Source organism: Rhyacophila brunnea, unplaced genomic scaffold (assembly GCF_057557595.1).
Source record: "Rhyacophila brunnea isolate RB1 unplaced genomic scaffold, BYU_Rbru_1.0 scaffold_7, whole genome shotgun sequence".
Classification (NCBI taxonomy): domain Eukaryota; kingdom Metazoa; phylum Arthropoda; class Insecta; order Trichoptera; family Rhyacophilidae; genus Rhyacophila; species Rhyacophila brunnea.
In genome coordinates, this window is record NW_028233339.1 from 37,070,472 (window position 1) to 37,088,067 (window position 17,596).

The window sequence follows — 17,596 nt, forward strand, 5'->3', positions numbered from 1 at the left end:
ATTTATTAACAGATAACATCCCTCTTCATAATATAATATATGAATGTTCATATTCGTATTCACTTGAAGCTACATTATATTATTATATAATATATAAATAGATTTTATTAAAATTATTGCATGGTCGAATTGTAACCTGAATAAATACTTTCATAAAATATACATCGATATTGTAGTAATATTTATAAGCGCAGTGAAACTTTTATTTGCATAAAACGTTAATTAAAATAACATAGTAAATGCACGAAATTAGTGACACCTGTAAAAAATATATAATTGTAGATAAGCCAAAGGCTTTCATATAATGAGTTTTTACCTTATCACTTTTCTATTGTGCAAACGCCTTCTCAGTCATTTGACTTGTTACTAAGAATCGACGACTTCATAAGCAGTTCCAATTCTGCATCATTCTTCATGATTCTTCCCCAGTTATCAGATGAGCAGATTGCCGACACCAATTAACATCCTGTCACATTTTTGATGGGATCGGTCTAGCGTGCGAGTGTTCTTCCTCTTCCATCATTTACGTCACCAATGATGATTGATCTCTCCAACATGTTACTCCCCTCCGTGAGTTAGCCCACACTGCGCTGAAAATTGATGCAAACTCCGATACCATACCGTCGATCTTGCCCGATTCCAATTGGATTCAATTGAAATTCGGTAAGATCGGCTTTGTGACATCACAGTTTGCGTCAATTTGAAGCACCGTGTGGGCCTGTCTTTATCCTTAGCTCTTCAAGGATGGCTTTATTAGTATGTCAGGCAATTCCACGTCTCAAAAATATCAATTTACTGTTTTTACAGTTCATGAAGACTAGAGGTACAAGTTGGATTTTAGTCAGAATTAAGACGCCTCTTTCTTTCCATATCTTTTCCAGTTGCAACAGTGCACTCTTAGCCATTGTAATGCATCATCTTAGTTCTCTTTCGTATATTCCACCATTGTCGATGCAACATCCCAGATAGACAAAAATTGTTCACCATCTCTAGGGTGTGAGATAAGTTATTATTTTATAATATGCAGTGCTGTCAACTATAGGGTTAGATATTATGATGCAACTCTGAAATAATGTTTTCTATTACACGGTGTCTGTGGTCAGAATACGCTTGATGGTTTCTAACTTCCGATAATAAAGCACTAGTAAACTATGAAATAAATGAATTCACTGTCACTCAAACTATAACGTTGTAGATAGCTATTATATCAATCACTGAATCTAATATGTAAAAATATTCTAATAGTTTCAGTCAGTCAAATTACCCTATGTACACCGCTTCCACAATGTCATGTTCAGTTTAGCAAATGTACACAATTCGTGATTTAAACGATGCAGCAGACGCAACATCAACCTAATTCAGTTTCTTGATTAATCGCATTTGATTTTTTCAAGCTACAAATACAAATTAGTGTAAGAGCTCTTTACCTCACGATTTACATTGACGGTACTGTCTGACAGTTTTAAAGGTAATAAAAATACATTATGGCATTGATATACTTTGTACATAACGAATTCTTTTGATATCAGTCGTTATTATTGCAGTACCTACTGATAATTATTTATATGTGTATTATCTACTGCGTTAACATTCAGTTCAGACTAAAAGGCTACATTTTTAATGATATATGGGTATATAATATGCGGCCTGCGATAAATATTTAAACATTGTTAACAGAATTTCATAGTATAAAACAACGTACATCGATGCCTGGTTTAATATTGTGACAACAGAAAAAATTGTAGTCATTTTGATCTTCTAATTTGCAACTAATATACTAGGAATCTTCTTCATCCAATTGAAAGTTAGTCACCAGTAATTTAGTTGCTTTCGCCAGCTCGTACGCGGCCGTGCGAATGTTCAGCATGAATCCGTCTACCTCTGACGGTTCGTTGATGGCGCCCCACTGCGAGCAGATTTTTGAAAGATTTTCACAAGCCGTAGACAGTTGGCTAAGGACTGCACACACATTGTCATCAGGGTATTTCTATAAAAAAAAAAAAAAAAAAAAAGTAATGTTATTGACAGTTTATAACTGTGGGAGAATTCTATATTAGAGGTGGTGTATCTATAAACACACCACATAAACGTTGCGACGCTGAGCGAGATAAAACGATGCAATAGGCTGTAAGAACGGTCGGAAATAGTATCAGTAACTAAATACATCCTGTGTAATTTGTGCACACTAGAAGACATCGCAATCTGCACAAGTTCAAGTTTAAGTTGTTCCACCATAATAATGATTGGAAAAATTATGATAATTTTACATGAATTGATTGCACATAGATTGACCTTGTATTAGGAATGTATTTCGGCTGTTATCTCATTATTTAAATATCCATTCGATTACTGGACAGAAACAAAAAAACATCCATTATAAGTTAATAGATACGAAAATTCTATTAGATGTTCACATATTTGCACCAAATTTCGTGGTTGGATGGTAATTTATATTTAAGCTTACCTCTGGAAATATGGAGATTAGCTTTATCACGGCTTGCGTAATTTTATCAGCCTTAAACTCAAATGAGTGGCCGAAAGCAGTCGGATCTTGCATCGCCCCCCACAATTCCTGAATTCCTTTGGTTATGACTTCTGTGTGTTTATTCACATCTTTAGCCGTGGGTATTAGACTCAACATACTTTCTTCCGGCACCAAAAGCACAGTGCCCGAATTTTGATTGACAGGTGTATCCAAACCGCCGATGGTTGTCAGCTAAAATTAAATACAAAAAGAGTTTTGAATTTTTTTATTTGCAAATTAATAGAAGTAACTTTCATATTTTTCTTCATACAATAAATACATTGTAATTAAGAAAATGACAGCACGAGTCATCCGCTGTAAATGATTTTTCTCACTACGACACCTTGTTAAGACTTTCGAAACGCCAATATAATCCAAACTCAGATACAAAATTGCATTCCTGTCCATTCACACAGATGCGATTAAATAAATAGTCGAAATGTCAAAAATCTCATGTGAAAATATTATAACCGGATGAATGTTATAGCACAAAGATGTATCAAACGAAGAACAGTCATTTTACAGTATGAAATAAACGAAAATATTGGGTACAAACATCAATTATATTATACCGAAGCAGTCTTTCAATAATTGTTAAAAGGATATTTCTCAATTTCTCAAATGAAAAAAATGTTATTAACATCACTGTCCATTAGTATTTTCTTGATGGCCCCCACAGGAGGGGGACTGACAGGGCTGTAGCTTAGGGGCCCGGGCTCAGGGGGGGCCCGGTAAGTCGACCAGATCAATGAGATATTCAGTCGAATACGGGACACGGCAAAAGTCGTTTTTGTTGACTGTCAGTTGTTTGCGGGAAACGGCTTTTCACGGGTTTGTATATAGGCGTGAAATAAAACCCCGCACCTAATTATCGTTAGTTCTACTTCTTCGCTAGATTATAAGAGTAAACAAAGAATTAACTGTCGTATAGATTTGTTTTGCTATCTCAATCTCTAGTTCAGTTTGAGTCGTTTCACGTGTCGGACTATTTTTCATATCGCTCGCGCTGTTTTGTTTACTGTTTCGTATTTTATTATTCGAATATAATATTACACACCTTTCTTTAGTATGTGATTGATTATCAACATATAATGGAGTGTATTGATTCTTTGGAAGTTGTATGGTTTCTTCAAATTAGGCGCGGCAACCGCCAAAGACCCTTTTTTGACAAGAAGCAATAAAACTTATAAGTTATTATACACTGAATGTTCGCCAACAGCGTTTAGGCGACACGTATTTCTCAAATATTTACGCGATCAGATTTCACACATCCAGCGATTGTAAACTTTAATATTGAGTGCCATTTACTAAATTGATAGCAGGTTTTTATATTCAGCTTAGAAATATAGTGAAATTATGATGTAATCAAAGTATTTATAATTTATTTTTAATAATCAAATGTCACATATGATTTCTTTGAAAATTTCAATCGAAAATATTGTTTGGTTTAGAAGTTGTGTCAATTTTAAGAAAGCAATATATTTTTGTGCTAATCGCGAAAAACGCCTGCCACAGGATAGTGTCTATTGTTCCAGGCGCCCGATTAAAAGTGTCTAATGGCAAAAAAGTCTTTTTTATTATTTTACTTTGTTAAAAAATCACTAAAAATACACTGAATTTCATTTGACCTCGAACACCATTTGAAAAACGCCACTGTAGTAGACTGCCTTTAACAGTCTGTCGCTAAGCGATGGGTAGAGGGGCCGTCAAATATCCTGCCTGGGGGGCCTGCTTCAGGATGTGGGGGCCATGATTTTCTTGGTGCAATTTGACAGGCCGATGCGGCAGCCGTCTGAACTATGGCCAAAAAGCAACACAGGCGCTATGACTCAGTGGCGAAGGGTGGAGGTAGGCTGTTAAGATCCGCCATAAATAGTGCACATTAAACTTTTTCAGACATACATATTTGTTTTCATTGAATTAAGACTACAATTTACAGATAGTGTAGGTTAGATTTTAAAATTCAATTAAACTCTGAGAAACCAAGCCATAATAGATATTAGTCAAAAAATACATGTCTATCTATAAAATATCTAAAATTATGCAATTGAATCATACATAACTTTGAGTATTTTATAGATAGAATAATATTTTTTATTTATTATAGTTTGGTTTACGCAGGGCTTAATGAATCAAAAAAAAGAACCAAAAATATGTGTAATATGTAGTTTTAATCCAACGAAAACAAATAACTATGAATGAAAAATTGTACACAATTTTGTCGTATTGCCCAAATTAGACCAAATCTATTATGGTTTCGTTTAGGCAGGGTTTAATTGATTTTAAAAAACTAACTAATACCATCTGTAAATTGTAGTCTTAGTTCAATAAAAACAAATACATATGACTAACAAAGTTTGGTGTGCACTATTTATAGCGAATCTTAACAGCCTACCTCCACCCTTCGCCACTGCTATGACTAGTATGAATTTTGTATGTTTTGACAGAAACGTGGCGATAACTATTTGAACTACAGACAGTATTATGGATATTTATACTGAACACATTACAACTTTACAGCAAAGGCAAATGGCTGTTTTTCAACAAACAATATTTTGTCGACCTTGTGTGCATTAAGTTACATGTTTTCCTCAAACTCAACTAAATCACATAGATAAAGTCGACAAATCATAGCCACGCCAAGTTTGTGTGTACGAGACCGCTTACATACTATTGTAGTAGTAAATCAAAAACATATAAACAAATAATATTATTGGAGTCTCATCGAATTAAGATTGATTGAAGAACAATAAGGTTTATAGCTGTGACTACGGTATGAACTATATAGGGGTACGCAAAAAGTATACGTAACATAACATTATGTGTAGAAAATATCTCACCTGATGTTTCGTGATTCTCCAATTAGCTTTGGGGCCTTCTCTTGTTTCATACATACTAGTCGGTCTTTGGTTGTTAGTTATTAGATTTCTGAATTCATCACTTTGTTTAATTTTAGCGTTTGTATTGTTTAAGACGGCTTGATTGATAGGAAGACTAATATCCCTGGTTGGCGGCGAACTGCTCAAAGGGACACTATTGCCTTTTTCAACAAAACTTCTCAACGCAACGTTTTCATTGGTTAGATTCTCGATTGTTTTCTGCAGGGATTTCAACTCGGACTGGAGTTCTAGGATAACATCGTCTTTGGAATTTATTCTCTCTTGTAACAGTTCTATCTCTCTCATTTTCAGCTTATTTATGTGGCTTTCTTGATGCGCTTCGTTGATAACAGGCGATTGGTTGTGTGCTGCAACTGATGATGGATCAATGGGAAAGGAAGCGTCGTATGTTTTAGAAACCGTCTCTCCACATTTCGGGGAATTATGCACTCCTTTTGAATCCTGTCGATTAAGTAATAAATTACACTGATTAGAAATAGCATTGATATTAGGAATTTATTTTAAATAATTACAAGATAAAAAGAACTTTTTATATACCACGTTTTTAAATTTTCTGTTGAATCATATAAACTTGACAATTCTATGTATTAATAAATACTTTTTTTGTACTTGATAGAAATACTGAATAAATATTATAGAATACTGAAATGTCATTTTGACATTTCATATTGATTTCCATAGAAACGCAAGTATATATTAATAATTTAGTTGCTAGGACCCCCTTAGCAACCAATAATAGTGAGTAGTAAATATTACTTTTAACGAATTTTTTCCAAACATACAAAACAGAATTAACTGAAAATGAATTCAATTCTGCTTAAAGATGGCCAAAAGTATTAAAAGAATGCATTGTCGTCGTGATCTGATATATTCTAAAAGTTTCAAATGTCTAGCTAGTCGGGAAGTTAGTTAAAAATCTTCAATCGTCTAATACAAATCTCGGACAAACAAGAAAAAATCTGTACCGGACAAACAAGAATACGAGCTAATAAAAACGTGGTAAAAAATGGCAAGTATACATGGGAACTGATGTCTCGGAGATTTTGGTTTAGGTCAATTATAGATATTGATCCGTTCTCACATCTGAACATTTATTTCAACATGAAAATACATTTTTTAAAACAATTATAGAATTAACTCAAAATTGAATCGATATGACCTGGACATGACATGGGGAAAACAATATCAGTCGAATAAAAGTTAGGTTTGTTAAAAAAAAGTTTTACGGTAAATACCTACTTGAAGACAAATGAATAAATTGGCAAATTTGAAATTGACCCAAGTAGTAACATATAACATGATTACAGTTAATAAACAAAATATACACTTGAGCACAGATTAAGATAACATTTTAGCTGATTTATTCTAACTACATGACACCGTAACACCTTTTTGTTATATTTCTGGATAGTCGAACAGAGGCGGTGTTAAGCTTCATAAAGTCATCATATTATTATCGTAGTGGACACTGCAAGGAATATTTTGCAAACCTAACTAACATTTTCTATTATCCGTTACTGTCAGGAATAATACCGGAAATATTGCGTGGCTAATTTACTAAAACAAACTTACATTTGGCGCAACAGGAACGAGTGCAGCATAATCATCATCAGAAGCAACCGAGTCGTACAAAGGTTCGTCGTCCGATAATTGTGAAAACTGTTTTGAATTACTCACTTTAGACGAGTCTCTGTATGATATCAAAGATGCGATTGCTGAAAACATAATTCAATGTAAAAATAAACATGTAAGAAAGAGAAAATTGAAACTTTTTGTTTTGCACGTCGTTGTCAATAAATATAATTATGCACAAAATTCTCATCATCAGTATAATCCATCTCATCTTCACTTCCAATAACGTTCTCCGCATACACACAATGTTGCTAATTTATTATCTTCATGACATATTTCTATACCTATGTCAAGAAACATTTTCAATTTTCAACAATAACAAAATTTTTGAGATAAAACTGAAACTTTCAATAATTTTTTTACTTGGCTGCGAAACCAAATTATTACCCTTATCTGGGTCACGCCTCAAAAAGGTTAAGAAACCCGTTTAAAAGACAAATTAGTTAAAGTAGGTACCGTGTATCATGGCTTGTCTTTGATGCTTCAAATGCATAATGTACTAAATTTTACTCGTGATTTCTTTTTTGTTATTCTCAAAGTTTACACAGTTGTGTGAGCAAAGAGAGATTAACACGGTTGGCCAACCGATTCAAAATTAAAGCAATCCACCTTCCGGTCTCAATGGTGCACTTGGTAGTGCGCTCGACCGTCAACCGAAAGGTTGGTGGTTTGACGCTGACTGTAGGCATTTTTTTTGACTGTCTCGAAGTTTTTCATTACACATCAACCGAATTCACATCACATTCGAAATCGGTGTACCTCGCATTAAAATGTTTCATTTAAGGATTATATCAATTCTATAAACATTCATGAAGTAGTGTGTAGACTTAGCTGCTTCGACGAACTTAACCGGCTTTAGATCATTAACCTATTTAAAGGTATGTATTTAGTTTAATCAATGTCAATTTTGAAACTTACATTGTGGTTTCAGTGTTGCAATATGCTGCCTTCGAGTTGCGTCTATTAATACATCTCTTAAAAGTGCTGCCATTTCTTTTGGTGAGAGACGGGCTAACTTCTGCCTGCCTTGATTTCTTGGTGCACTTAATATAGGGTTTACGGGTAGGAAAGCCACTCCAAATCTTTCCAAGCCTATTGCACTCAAGGTCCATACTGTAAATTGAATTAAGTATAACGTTGACACATAAATACCATAAAAATTAAAAATGTATAACTGAGAAAAAATAACGGAATAATGGAAACTATTTTTCAATGAAATTATTTTTAATTTGGCTTACCTGCTTCGCATTCTCGGCGATCAACTTCGTCATAAATATCCATGACCAATTCTTCAAAGAGATGATTCGGTAACTGAAATCATTAATCATTCAAAATGTTATGAATTCTCAAACAAAAAATACTCAAAAACTGGGCAAAATAAATTGCAAATAATTGAAAAGCACATTAAAAATGAGTTTTTTTTTTTTTATTATGGAATTACGTACTAATTGCAATTTTCCTCTAGCAGCTTTTGCGACATCTGTCATCTCGTGGGCGTCTGACTTTTCCAGAGATATATAATGCTGTCCGGATTTGTGATCAGGCTTTTTATTGCATAGGTAATGAGCCAAACGGTCTGTCACTTCGTACACCAGTTCTATCATTCGATCGGCCAATTCGATGTGACCGCCTTGCCTGTAAGTAAACGTCAACTTTCATAAATTCTGTGATAGCGGAACGGATTTGAATTTTTTTCTATTTTTGTTTCGTTAAAGTGAGTGAAGATTCAAATACCTCACAGCAACTGAACCTGTCATACGTCGCTATACAATGAATCTTAACAAAAGATCTGTATTTACGCGGTTAAGGATTCAATTTACAGAAGCAAACTATTTACAATGTCATAATCCGTCAATTGGGATTTAATCAATTAACATTACCCTTTTTCGTCGGGGCTAAGTGAAGCAAGCGGTTTATGCTTACAATCCATGAACGATTGAAGAGCTTTAAAAAACCTCCGATCTGTTATCACAGAAATAAGTGTGTTACAGTAATGTTTTCATGTGACGGCAAAGTTTGCCAAAGTAATGGTATAATGCCAGAGGATGATTTCAAGAGTCTACCCATATGTAGTCACCACTCTGGTAATCAATATGTTTAAAAAATCTGTCTCTAAAAATGCTTGTGATACATCTTGTCATCTCCACCATACCTACTAACAATCATCTTCGGTATTTCAATCTCTTTTATCCAGTCATTGGGCAGTTTATCACTCAGAGTGATGGCTAGAGAACACAGTTACATATTAAATACAAAAATAAAAGTTTGGATTCTATCATTAACTTATAAAAATTAGTTAATACCTTGCAGCGTTCGAAGGTGTATTTCCAGACGAGTCTTTCATGTTAGGATCGGCGCCCCATGCCACTAAGAGTTCCGCTTGGGCGGAGTGACCTGTTCTACAAGCCACATGCAAGCAGCTTGTCCCCTTTTCCTGTGAAGAAACATTATAAGATACTCTATTCATTGAGATCCAATGAGAAGACAATAAGCATGCTTCAAACACAATATTTGATCGGCTGCTACATATTTGTGTACTATTTTAAGCTAAAATACAGTTTAATCACAGCATGATTGCTTTGTATTTATAACTGATAAAATTCGGCACCTTGAATTTATTTACAGCACTGGTGAAGACTCCATACAAGGCTATTATTGAAAGGCTACCTACTTAAGAAAAATATTTTTTAATTGCCTATCGATGAATTTAAATAATAACTTTATTATTCTATATTCTACAAAACTAATATAATTTGCCAACATCTGTCTGTAGGTGTGTATTATGAATTGTTTGTCAGCTTGCCTAAACAAATGGATACGTAGCTATGGCATGGTGTCATATTATCGCGTACCCTGAGGCTGTAGGTATTTTAGCCTAATGTGCTTACAGAGATGTAACTTTTGTAAATACATATATTAATTTACGCCGAATTCAATGACTAATGGTCTCTTGGTCAAGACACCTGACTATTGACACAGTAGAATTTTCTAGCCCGAGTTCGAATAGAGGTTGGGCATTACTTTTTTTTAATATCTATTCTAATGTCTGTTGTCTTTTTTTAGTGAAATATCTATTATAAAGGGGTAAAATATAATATTTTTTATCCTGTAAATCTAGCTCTTCAAGGATTTTTTTTCAGTCACCTATCTTCAACAGGCACCGTTCACCACTGATTAGTATTTATATGTAATATTTTGAAAAGGATATGTTTTAATAAAACAATATTCGTAAAATACCTGGTTGAAGTAATTGGGGTCAGCACCCTGAACCAGTAATCTTAATGATGTGTCCAAATTAGCACTGCGGACACTGGAATGAAGCTGCCGACTAAGTTCATTGTTACTGCATGGTGTGTCATCTCTCCTTGGTCGAAAAACATAAGCCAACCTTCTGTGTTTGGCGTGGATGAATTCAGACTTTGCTGGGCTGCAATCATTTTTAGTAATGAACACATATTTATTTATGGATGGGATATGAAATCTTTTAATATTATCATTTTAGAATTATAGCGAACCATGTCCTACATTTGGGTATGTCAAAATCTTTCCCTAAAATGCTATACTATTGTTTTTTTTTTACATAATGTAAAGTCTCATTTTCACCCATATCCAATTTTCTTATTTATGGATTAGTGTTTCCCAACTGCCAGTCCATATCAATATCCGGTCAGTCCGCAAATAATTATTTACAATTTAAAAATGCATAATATGCCAGTCCTCATTCATAAAAAGTAATCCCTTCATTAAGAACGTCAATCCTCACGCAATTAAAATTCCAGAATAAGTGATCCACCTTAATTTGTGAAGTTGTTTTTTGATCTTACTTTGGTATCCAGACATAAAATACAAACATTGTTGCATACTTACAAGCCATTAAATTACCGTCCATGTTCTCTACTACATTTGAATAGATTTTTTCGGCCATGTCACTAATAAAAACGAAATAGAGAACCGAATTTACCGAATGGATGTCAATGTAGGGCTTTGTCTCTATCATCAGCCATTCTAGTAAATATGTAGCAGCAGATTTCGCACAATTTCTTTAAAATTAACTTTCTCAAAATTCCAGAAGTTTTATTAGTAACAATTTATTTACTGATCGGTTTCTGATTATTTCGATTAACAATAGAATTTTCATGTCATATTTGTTGTATTCGCCATCAGACTGTTAAATAGAGACTGTATATCTGTTATAATATAAGATTTAAAAACTAATAAACAAAATACTCTATAAATACTGGTGTTTTTCTTCATTAGCGGTTCGTTCGTGGAATATTTTTCATATTATCATCCGCCGGTCTAAAGAGGATGAGGCACACTGCATCAGATAACTCTTTCGGTCAAAAAACAATGTTTGAATTTGACGCAGCCCGGGAAATAGAGTACGCTAAACTCTGCTCGACAGTGGGTAATTGAATATTGAACAAAATAAAAAAACGTCATGTTTGCAACTTACTGTAAAGTATCCTTTGGCTGGGGTTTCCTGCGTACATTTTTTGGTGGGGCGAGATCAAGAGAATGTTCCCAAATACTGTTTACATTTTGGGATGTCAGAGAATGAATCATCTGTGAAAGTAAGTGAGACAGGACATTAAGGTAGGTTGGTAAACCGCCATTTCAGGAAATAAGAATCTCTACATTGTGGAGTAACTCCTTGGGCTCCTGAGCTTGATCCAACGCAAATATTAAAAGAAAAAATTTACAAATTGAAATTTATTTACTTATGTTCTGTGGATGAAATCAATGATTGTACAGCTTCATAGAGCTTGTGTGCAAATTCATTTTTCAATAATATATTTAGAATAAATGTTGCATACAAAATAAATGTTGGTACAACTATCTTTAACCGGCAGTGGTAAAGGGTGACTTTTGGAAAGAGGTAGAGAAGAAAAGAAGGAAAAAGGTACGTAGTAGGGGCAGCACACTTGTTTGGTATAGTTACAGGAAATAGGAAGATAATACGATATTGCTACTGTAAAATAGGTACACACTGAATCAATGAAATTTCAATAGCTCACTGACAGTATAACAAATGATGTATTTTCTTAAACATTTATACACATCAAAAATTATTAGATAAAGTTAATTTTTATTTTTAAAACAATCTATATTTATAGGCGTGCATTTTTGAAGCAAGTATTAATAGACAATTTTGAAAAGTTTTTAAATAACAACTGTCAGAATTTTAAATGAATGGTAAGTATTTATTTCAAAGTATCGGTATAAGCCCGCCAGTTTTAATGTTGAATGTAAAATATTGGTACAGCAAGAAATAATATTCAAAAATCAGTAGTAAAAATAAATAATCATTATTTAAATGACATGGGCCAATAGATAAAATCAATATCCATTATTATTTTGATAGTATGAAAAGTAAAAAACATTCAATGGGGCGCACGGCATTTTAGGGTTACCATTATCGCATATAAAGTATATTAGTCTATGCATTCATGAATATCGGTAAGAACAAACTATTTATGATTTTATTATTATTAAAAGAAGATCAAATAAGAAGTCGCAGAGGTGCAGAAAAAAGAGCTAGATGGACATTTCACAAAATAAATGCGAATAACCTCAAAGATTAAATTAATAATTGATAGGTTCTCTAGGTAGGTACTACAAATATTACAGAAATCATTTTTTTAAGCTAAGTACATTTATATTACCTATTATTGTCTAATTTTATAAAAAAAAAATTAATCTCAGTTTGGGTACAACAATAATTAATAGTATGATATTAAATTTATCTCAATTAAAATTGTATGCTAAATTAATTAGTTAGGGTTCGTGGATTTTTTATATTTTACATGTTTTTTACTCATCATTGCAAAAAAGGTTTTTTTCAACGTCTTTTAAAATTACTAATTTAAGTAAGTATCTTAATTATTTATATAATATGTATATTATTATTTTTACTATTAGTGTAAATGCCGAATCAGATAATAATTTAATATTGTTAATTTATTACAGTATGTAATGTAAACAAGACCGTGAAACGTATTGCCATTGGCGAGCCAAAAGTCCGATGACAATTAATAAGTTGTCCGATTTGTCTATGCTCTGATACTGATCAACGAACGAATAAAAAAACCCAGCTGTCAAAAGTTGCGATTATCGGAATGTTTTCCGATAATCCTAAAATGTTGTGTTATTTATATGTAGAATTGCATAAAATAATATAACAGTAAAAACAACACAAATTTTATGTTTTCTTTTATGAATTTCATAAACGTTTTAGTAATAGGTTGTACGTAATTGAAGGAAAAGATTTTTATGTTATCGTTTGACTGGGTGTGTATTCTAGATTACCATTTTCAATCATTCACATTGATCGACATCGGTCGTCTTTAGTAATAGGTTGTATGTAATTGATATATCATTGAAGGAAACGTCTTATTCTGTCATATGTTTGTTACCATTGATTATTATTGTCAATTTTTGAACACAAGAAATACATTTATTGTAAACAACTGAAGTCTGTCTTATTATTTAATTCTGATACTGAAAATAATATGTAATAAGCACTATACAAGTCTGAAGTATGTCTTGTTATTATTGCAAAGTTGAAAATGTATATAATAGACACTACAATTTATTTAACTCCGCAATGAAGTGAAGATTAAGGGTTTGAATCTCATAAGGTAAGGTTACATATATCTTTGAAGTGCGCTTAGATCAAGAGTGTATGCCTAACAGCTACCTACAACTGATGGTTCGGAAGGTGCAGTGAAGTTAAGTTACAGCTGATAGTTAAAATCGAGGGCTTAGTGTCAAACAACACTATCTACAAAAGTGCAACTTTACAGGAGAGCCAAAAATCGTTATTTTAGATTCTTGTAACTCAACGAGGGAAATGTTTATTTAAAACCTAATGTTAATATTTTATAATTTTTTGTGTATTGTACATTTATCTTGCTTATGATGATGTTAAAATTTATAAGGATAGTTTTAAAAAAATATGAAAACAAGGGTAACTTATGTAGTTAGCGTTAAACTTTACTGACGATTTAATAAGAAATTAGAAAAGATTGACATAACGTTGTTTGACTATCATGTAGCCGTAAATGTAAAATAACGTTATTTCAAAAAAAAAAAAAAAAACACTGTTTTGTAGATAACGTTGTCTGACTTTAAGCACTCGAAATGAAATAGTATCTTAAAGGCACTAGAAGCTTGCTCAGGAGACTCGCATTGCATCATTGAGCCATTTTATAGATACACAAATGCTGCTACACTAAATGGGCGTAAGGGATGAAATAATAGAGAAATACCATTCCAATAGTACAATCTGTTCTGGAGAGCCAGATAGAAAGAACAATAATATCCTACTAAATTTAACATAATAAGGAAGCTACTAAATAAGTTATTTTTGTAAAAGAAAAAATCTGTCCAAAATAGATTTTATACTGACAAATTGATATTTATACTTACCATTAATTATTTAAATAGTTCCCTATCATAATTTAAATACTTCCATTGTTTTATTATAATACTTACCAATAATCATTTTTTACCTGCTATTCATATTAAATAGTTCCCACCTTTTTAATAAAATACTTGCTGTTAATGCATATATATACTTACCCAATAATTTGAAGCCATATTTATATGTGATTGAACGCAATAGAAATAATTTTTTAAATTATCTTATTAATTATTATTTTGGACAAAGCTGCAGTCATAGACAATGATATTACCGTGCAAAGGTTTTAGGCTTCATCTTTTGAGCCTACCATATTGCATACATTTCGGTCATAGAAAATAAATCTGAATTCCTAACAAAATAATTATATAAATAGAATAGTTGAAGACAGGCGTTGTCCACCGATAAACCGTGAGCGCATGTTGCTAAAATTGCTATTTTTTGTGTTAAATATACAGTTAGTGGTAAATATTTTTAGTTAATTTAGTAGAAAAGATGGTAGTGTGTGTTGTATTCAAATGTGGTATCCGTACTGACAAGCAAGAAGATGGAATTACGTTTCATAGTTAAGTTGATACATCTTCGTGATAATTTATTTGTATATTATTATATTTTTTAATATCAAGTGACCTAGTGTTTTTTCTAAAATAACTTAAATTATGGATATCTTTACCTAATGGTTGCATTTTGACCGCTTAAAAATACTATGTAACGTAAAAAAATAGAAAATTATATTTTAATTCTGAGCGTCTACTGCAGGGGGGGGCAAACTTTTTGGATGGAGGGCCAAATTCAAGAATTCAAAATGAGCAGCGGGCCGCAAGTAAAATACCATTTTTAGATACACTATTTATTATCACGAAAAATAAACATTACAAAAATATTAATGAGAAGAATGAAACTATTGTACATTTTTGAACATTTTTTTAAATTCAGGTGTTAATTTTGTAGTTGATATTCTCAAAACTGCTTCTAAATGGGCATCGGAGATATTTGATCGTAAAGAATTTTTATTAAGGATCATGATCGAAAATGTTTGTTCACATATTTATAGGTTGATCCAAAAATAACGAACATTTTTCTTGCATAATCTTAAAGTTGGTCAAATTTCTCTGAATTAAGGGAATTGTAAAATTTGGAGATTTCTTCACGACTATTCTCGACGCAATTCTCTTAAATCTGTGTCACACTGCAGATCAATAATCTCAAGTTGTAGCTCTGTCGGTACACTATCAATATCTATTGATCTACATACAATATCTACATCCAGAGCGAGATTACAATCCGAAATTTCTTTCCATTCAGTCCCAATCGATGTTAAACGTAGAAAATAGTGGTTACATAGTGTGGGACGAGACGCAAGGACGACGGACTGAGATAATACATTTACGAAACAATAAATTCTTCAAATTTTAATCTATCGTTAATATTTTTTAAAAAATTATAAAAAAAGTTATTCGTAATCAGTACAATTAATAATGGCGGGTCGCAAAAAAATACCCGGGGGCCACATGCGGCCCGCAGTTTGCCCCCCCCTGGTCTAGTGCAAGCACTTTGGGTGAGCACTAGCAAAATGGTCTATGATCTCAAACAATTGTATACGCATATGTTCGCTCGCCCACAAACCAAACGCACGGCACGCAGCTTCATTTAGCAATGCAATGGGTGGCGTCTAGATGTATCTATAGTCTAAGGGACAGCATCATCGCCATATTCCAGGTCATGCAGTAACATATCTAAAAATATTGGGCCCCTATGCAAATATCATAAAAGCCCCCCCCCCCACCCTTTTTAGCTTTTACTTCTACACTATCGGCCTCAGATCTAGGGCCCTTTATCATCATTGTTTTCGTAAGATAATAGATTCATTCCGAAATATCTACATCTTTATTATGATTAATCTGTCCTTATCTAATCTATTAATTGTTGCAATAAATCGGTACATCATGTTGAATACGTTATATGCTTACGGCAAGAAGTAGTGGAGGCCATGATCCCTGTCGTAATGATTTGACATGAGAAATATGACGGCCCATACTCCGATGAACACTGCAGCATTGAACACATAATAAGATTCCCCGGTTGATTGACGCCCATGAAGGATCTACAAACGAAATATTTTTATTAAATATAATTGCAATACAAACAATTTTTGCGATCCAAATTGTTTAAACACATCTTTAAGCCCAATCAGGTTGGAAATCTCTTCAAGTTTTAACTACAAACCAAGACCTCTGGAGCGAATCATTTGGAATTTACATTATTTTAATTCTGGAAAATGAAAGTTAATAAAAAATAAAGGAAGTTGACATATCTTAGATTCATACCTATGTGGAACAATATTACACAGCCGTTTACCAATAACATAAAATTGTAACACAATGCGAATCGAAGATATTGTGAGATATTTATTATGGTAATTTAACAAGATTTGTGAACCAAATATGGGATCAATTTGAGATCGGACTGCGAATGATAGATTGCAAAGAAAACAGTCATCTTCATGCAGAATGATAGCCAATTAGAGGCAATCAATGTTCATTAAAAGATAATATTATACGTCTAATTAGTAACTATTTATTTATAGTGTTCTACATTTTGACAATATTGATAACATGGATCCAACTTGCCTGAAGACCCGCAATCCGCACAAACATCCATGGAAGATTTTGATTTAGAGCGCGACATGATATTAACAACAATAAAACTAAAAGTATTGCTTTAAAATATTCCAAATAAAATAAATAAACGCCGCCCAACACTCATACTAAACGCAAACACACGATAAAAACATTTTTTTTATGTAATTATTGTTTTCGTCTGCATCACTCATTAATTTCTGCGTGTATAACTAGCCAGGTAGATCTAGAGTATTGTTTTATTTTAGTAATATTATTATGTAAATAAAAAATAACGCTGCATTTTAAACGGATTTACTAGATAAATTGTGTGTATCTTTAATATTTGAATAAAAACCTTTTTTTATTTTATAATTTGGTACCTAGATTGTCAGGTCCATTCAAAAAAGGTATAGTCTTTAAAATAATCTCATTTCGGTCTCTGCACTGAGTCATGCACGCCAAAATGCCAGGCAAGCGATGTCGGGCATGACGTCAT

General features: G+C 32.8%; 1 protein-coding gene across 1 annotated transcript; it reads right to left on the minus strand.

Annotated features, from left to right (window-relative positions):
- Window positions 1-877: 877 nt before the first annotated feature.
- Window positions 878-17,302, minus strand: Git (ARF GTPase-activating protein GIT1). Its single transcript, XM_085957743.1, has 12 exons — window positions 17,110-17,302; window positions 16,450-16,583; window positions 11,513-11,622; window positions 10,294-10,483; window positions 9,360-9,490; window positions 8,502-8,691; window positions 8,295-8,367; window positions 7,975-8,169; window positions 6,997-7,139; window positions 5,365-5,865; window positions 2,465-2,716; window positions 878-1,987 (listed from the first exon to the last, which is right to left on the minus strand). The coding sequence occupies exons 1-12, from the start codon at window positions 17,165-17,167 to the stop codon at window positions 1,778-1,780; spliced, it is 2,187 nt and encodes a 728-aa protein (XP_085813869.1). The 5' UTR covers window positions 17,168-17,302; the 3' UTR covers window positions 878-1,777.
- Between the last annotated feature and the right edge of the window lie 294 nt (window positions 17,303-17,596).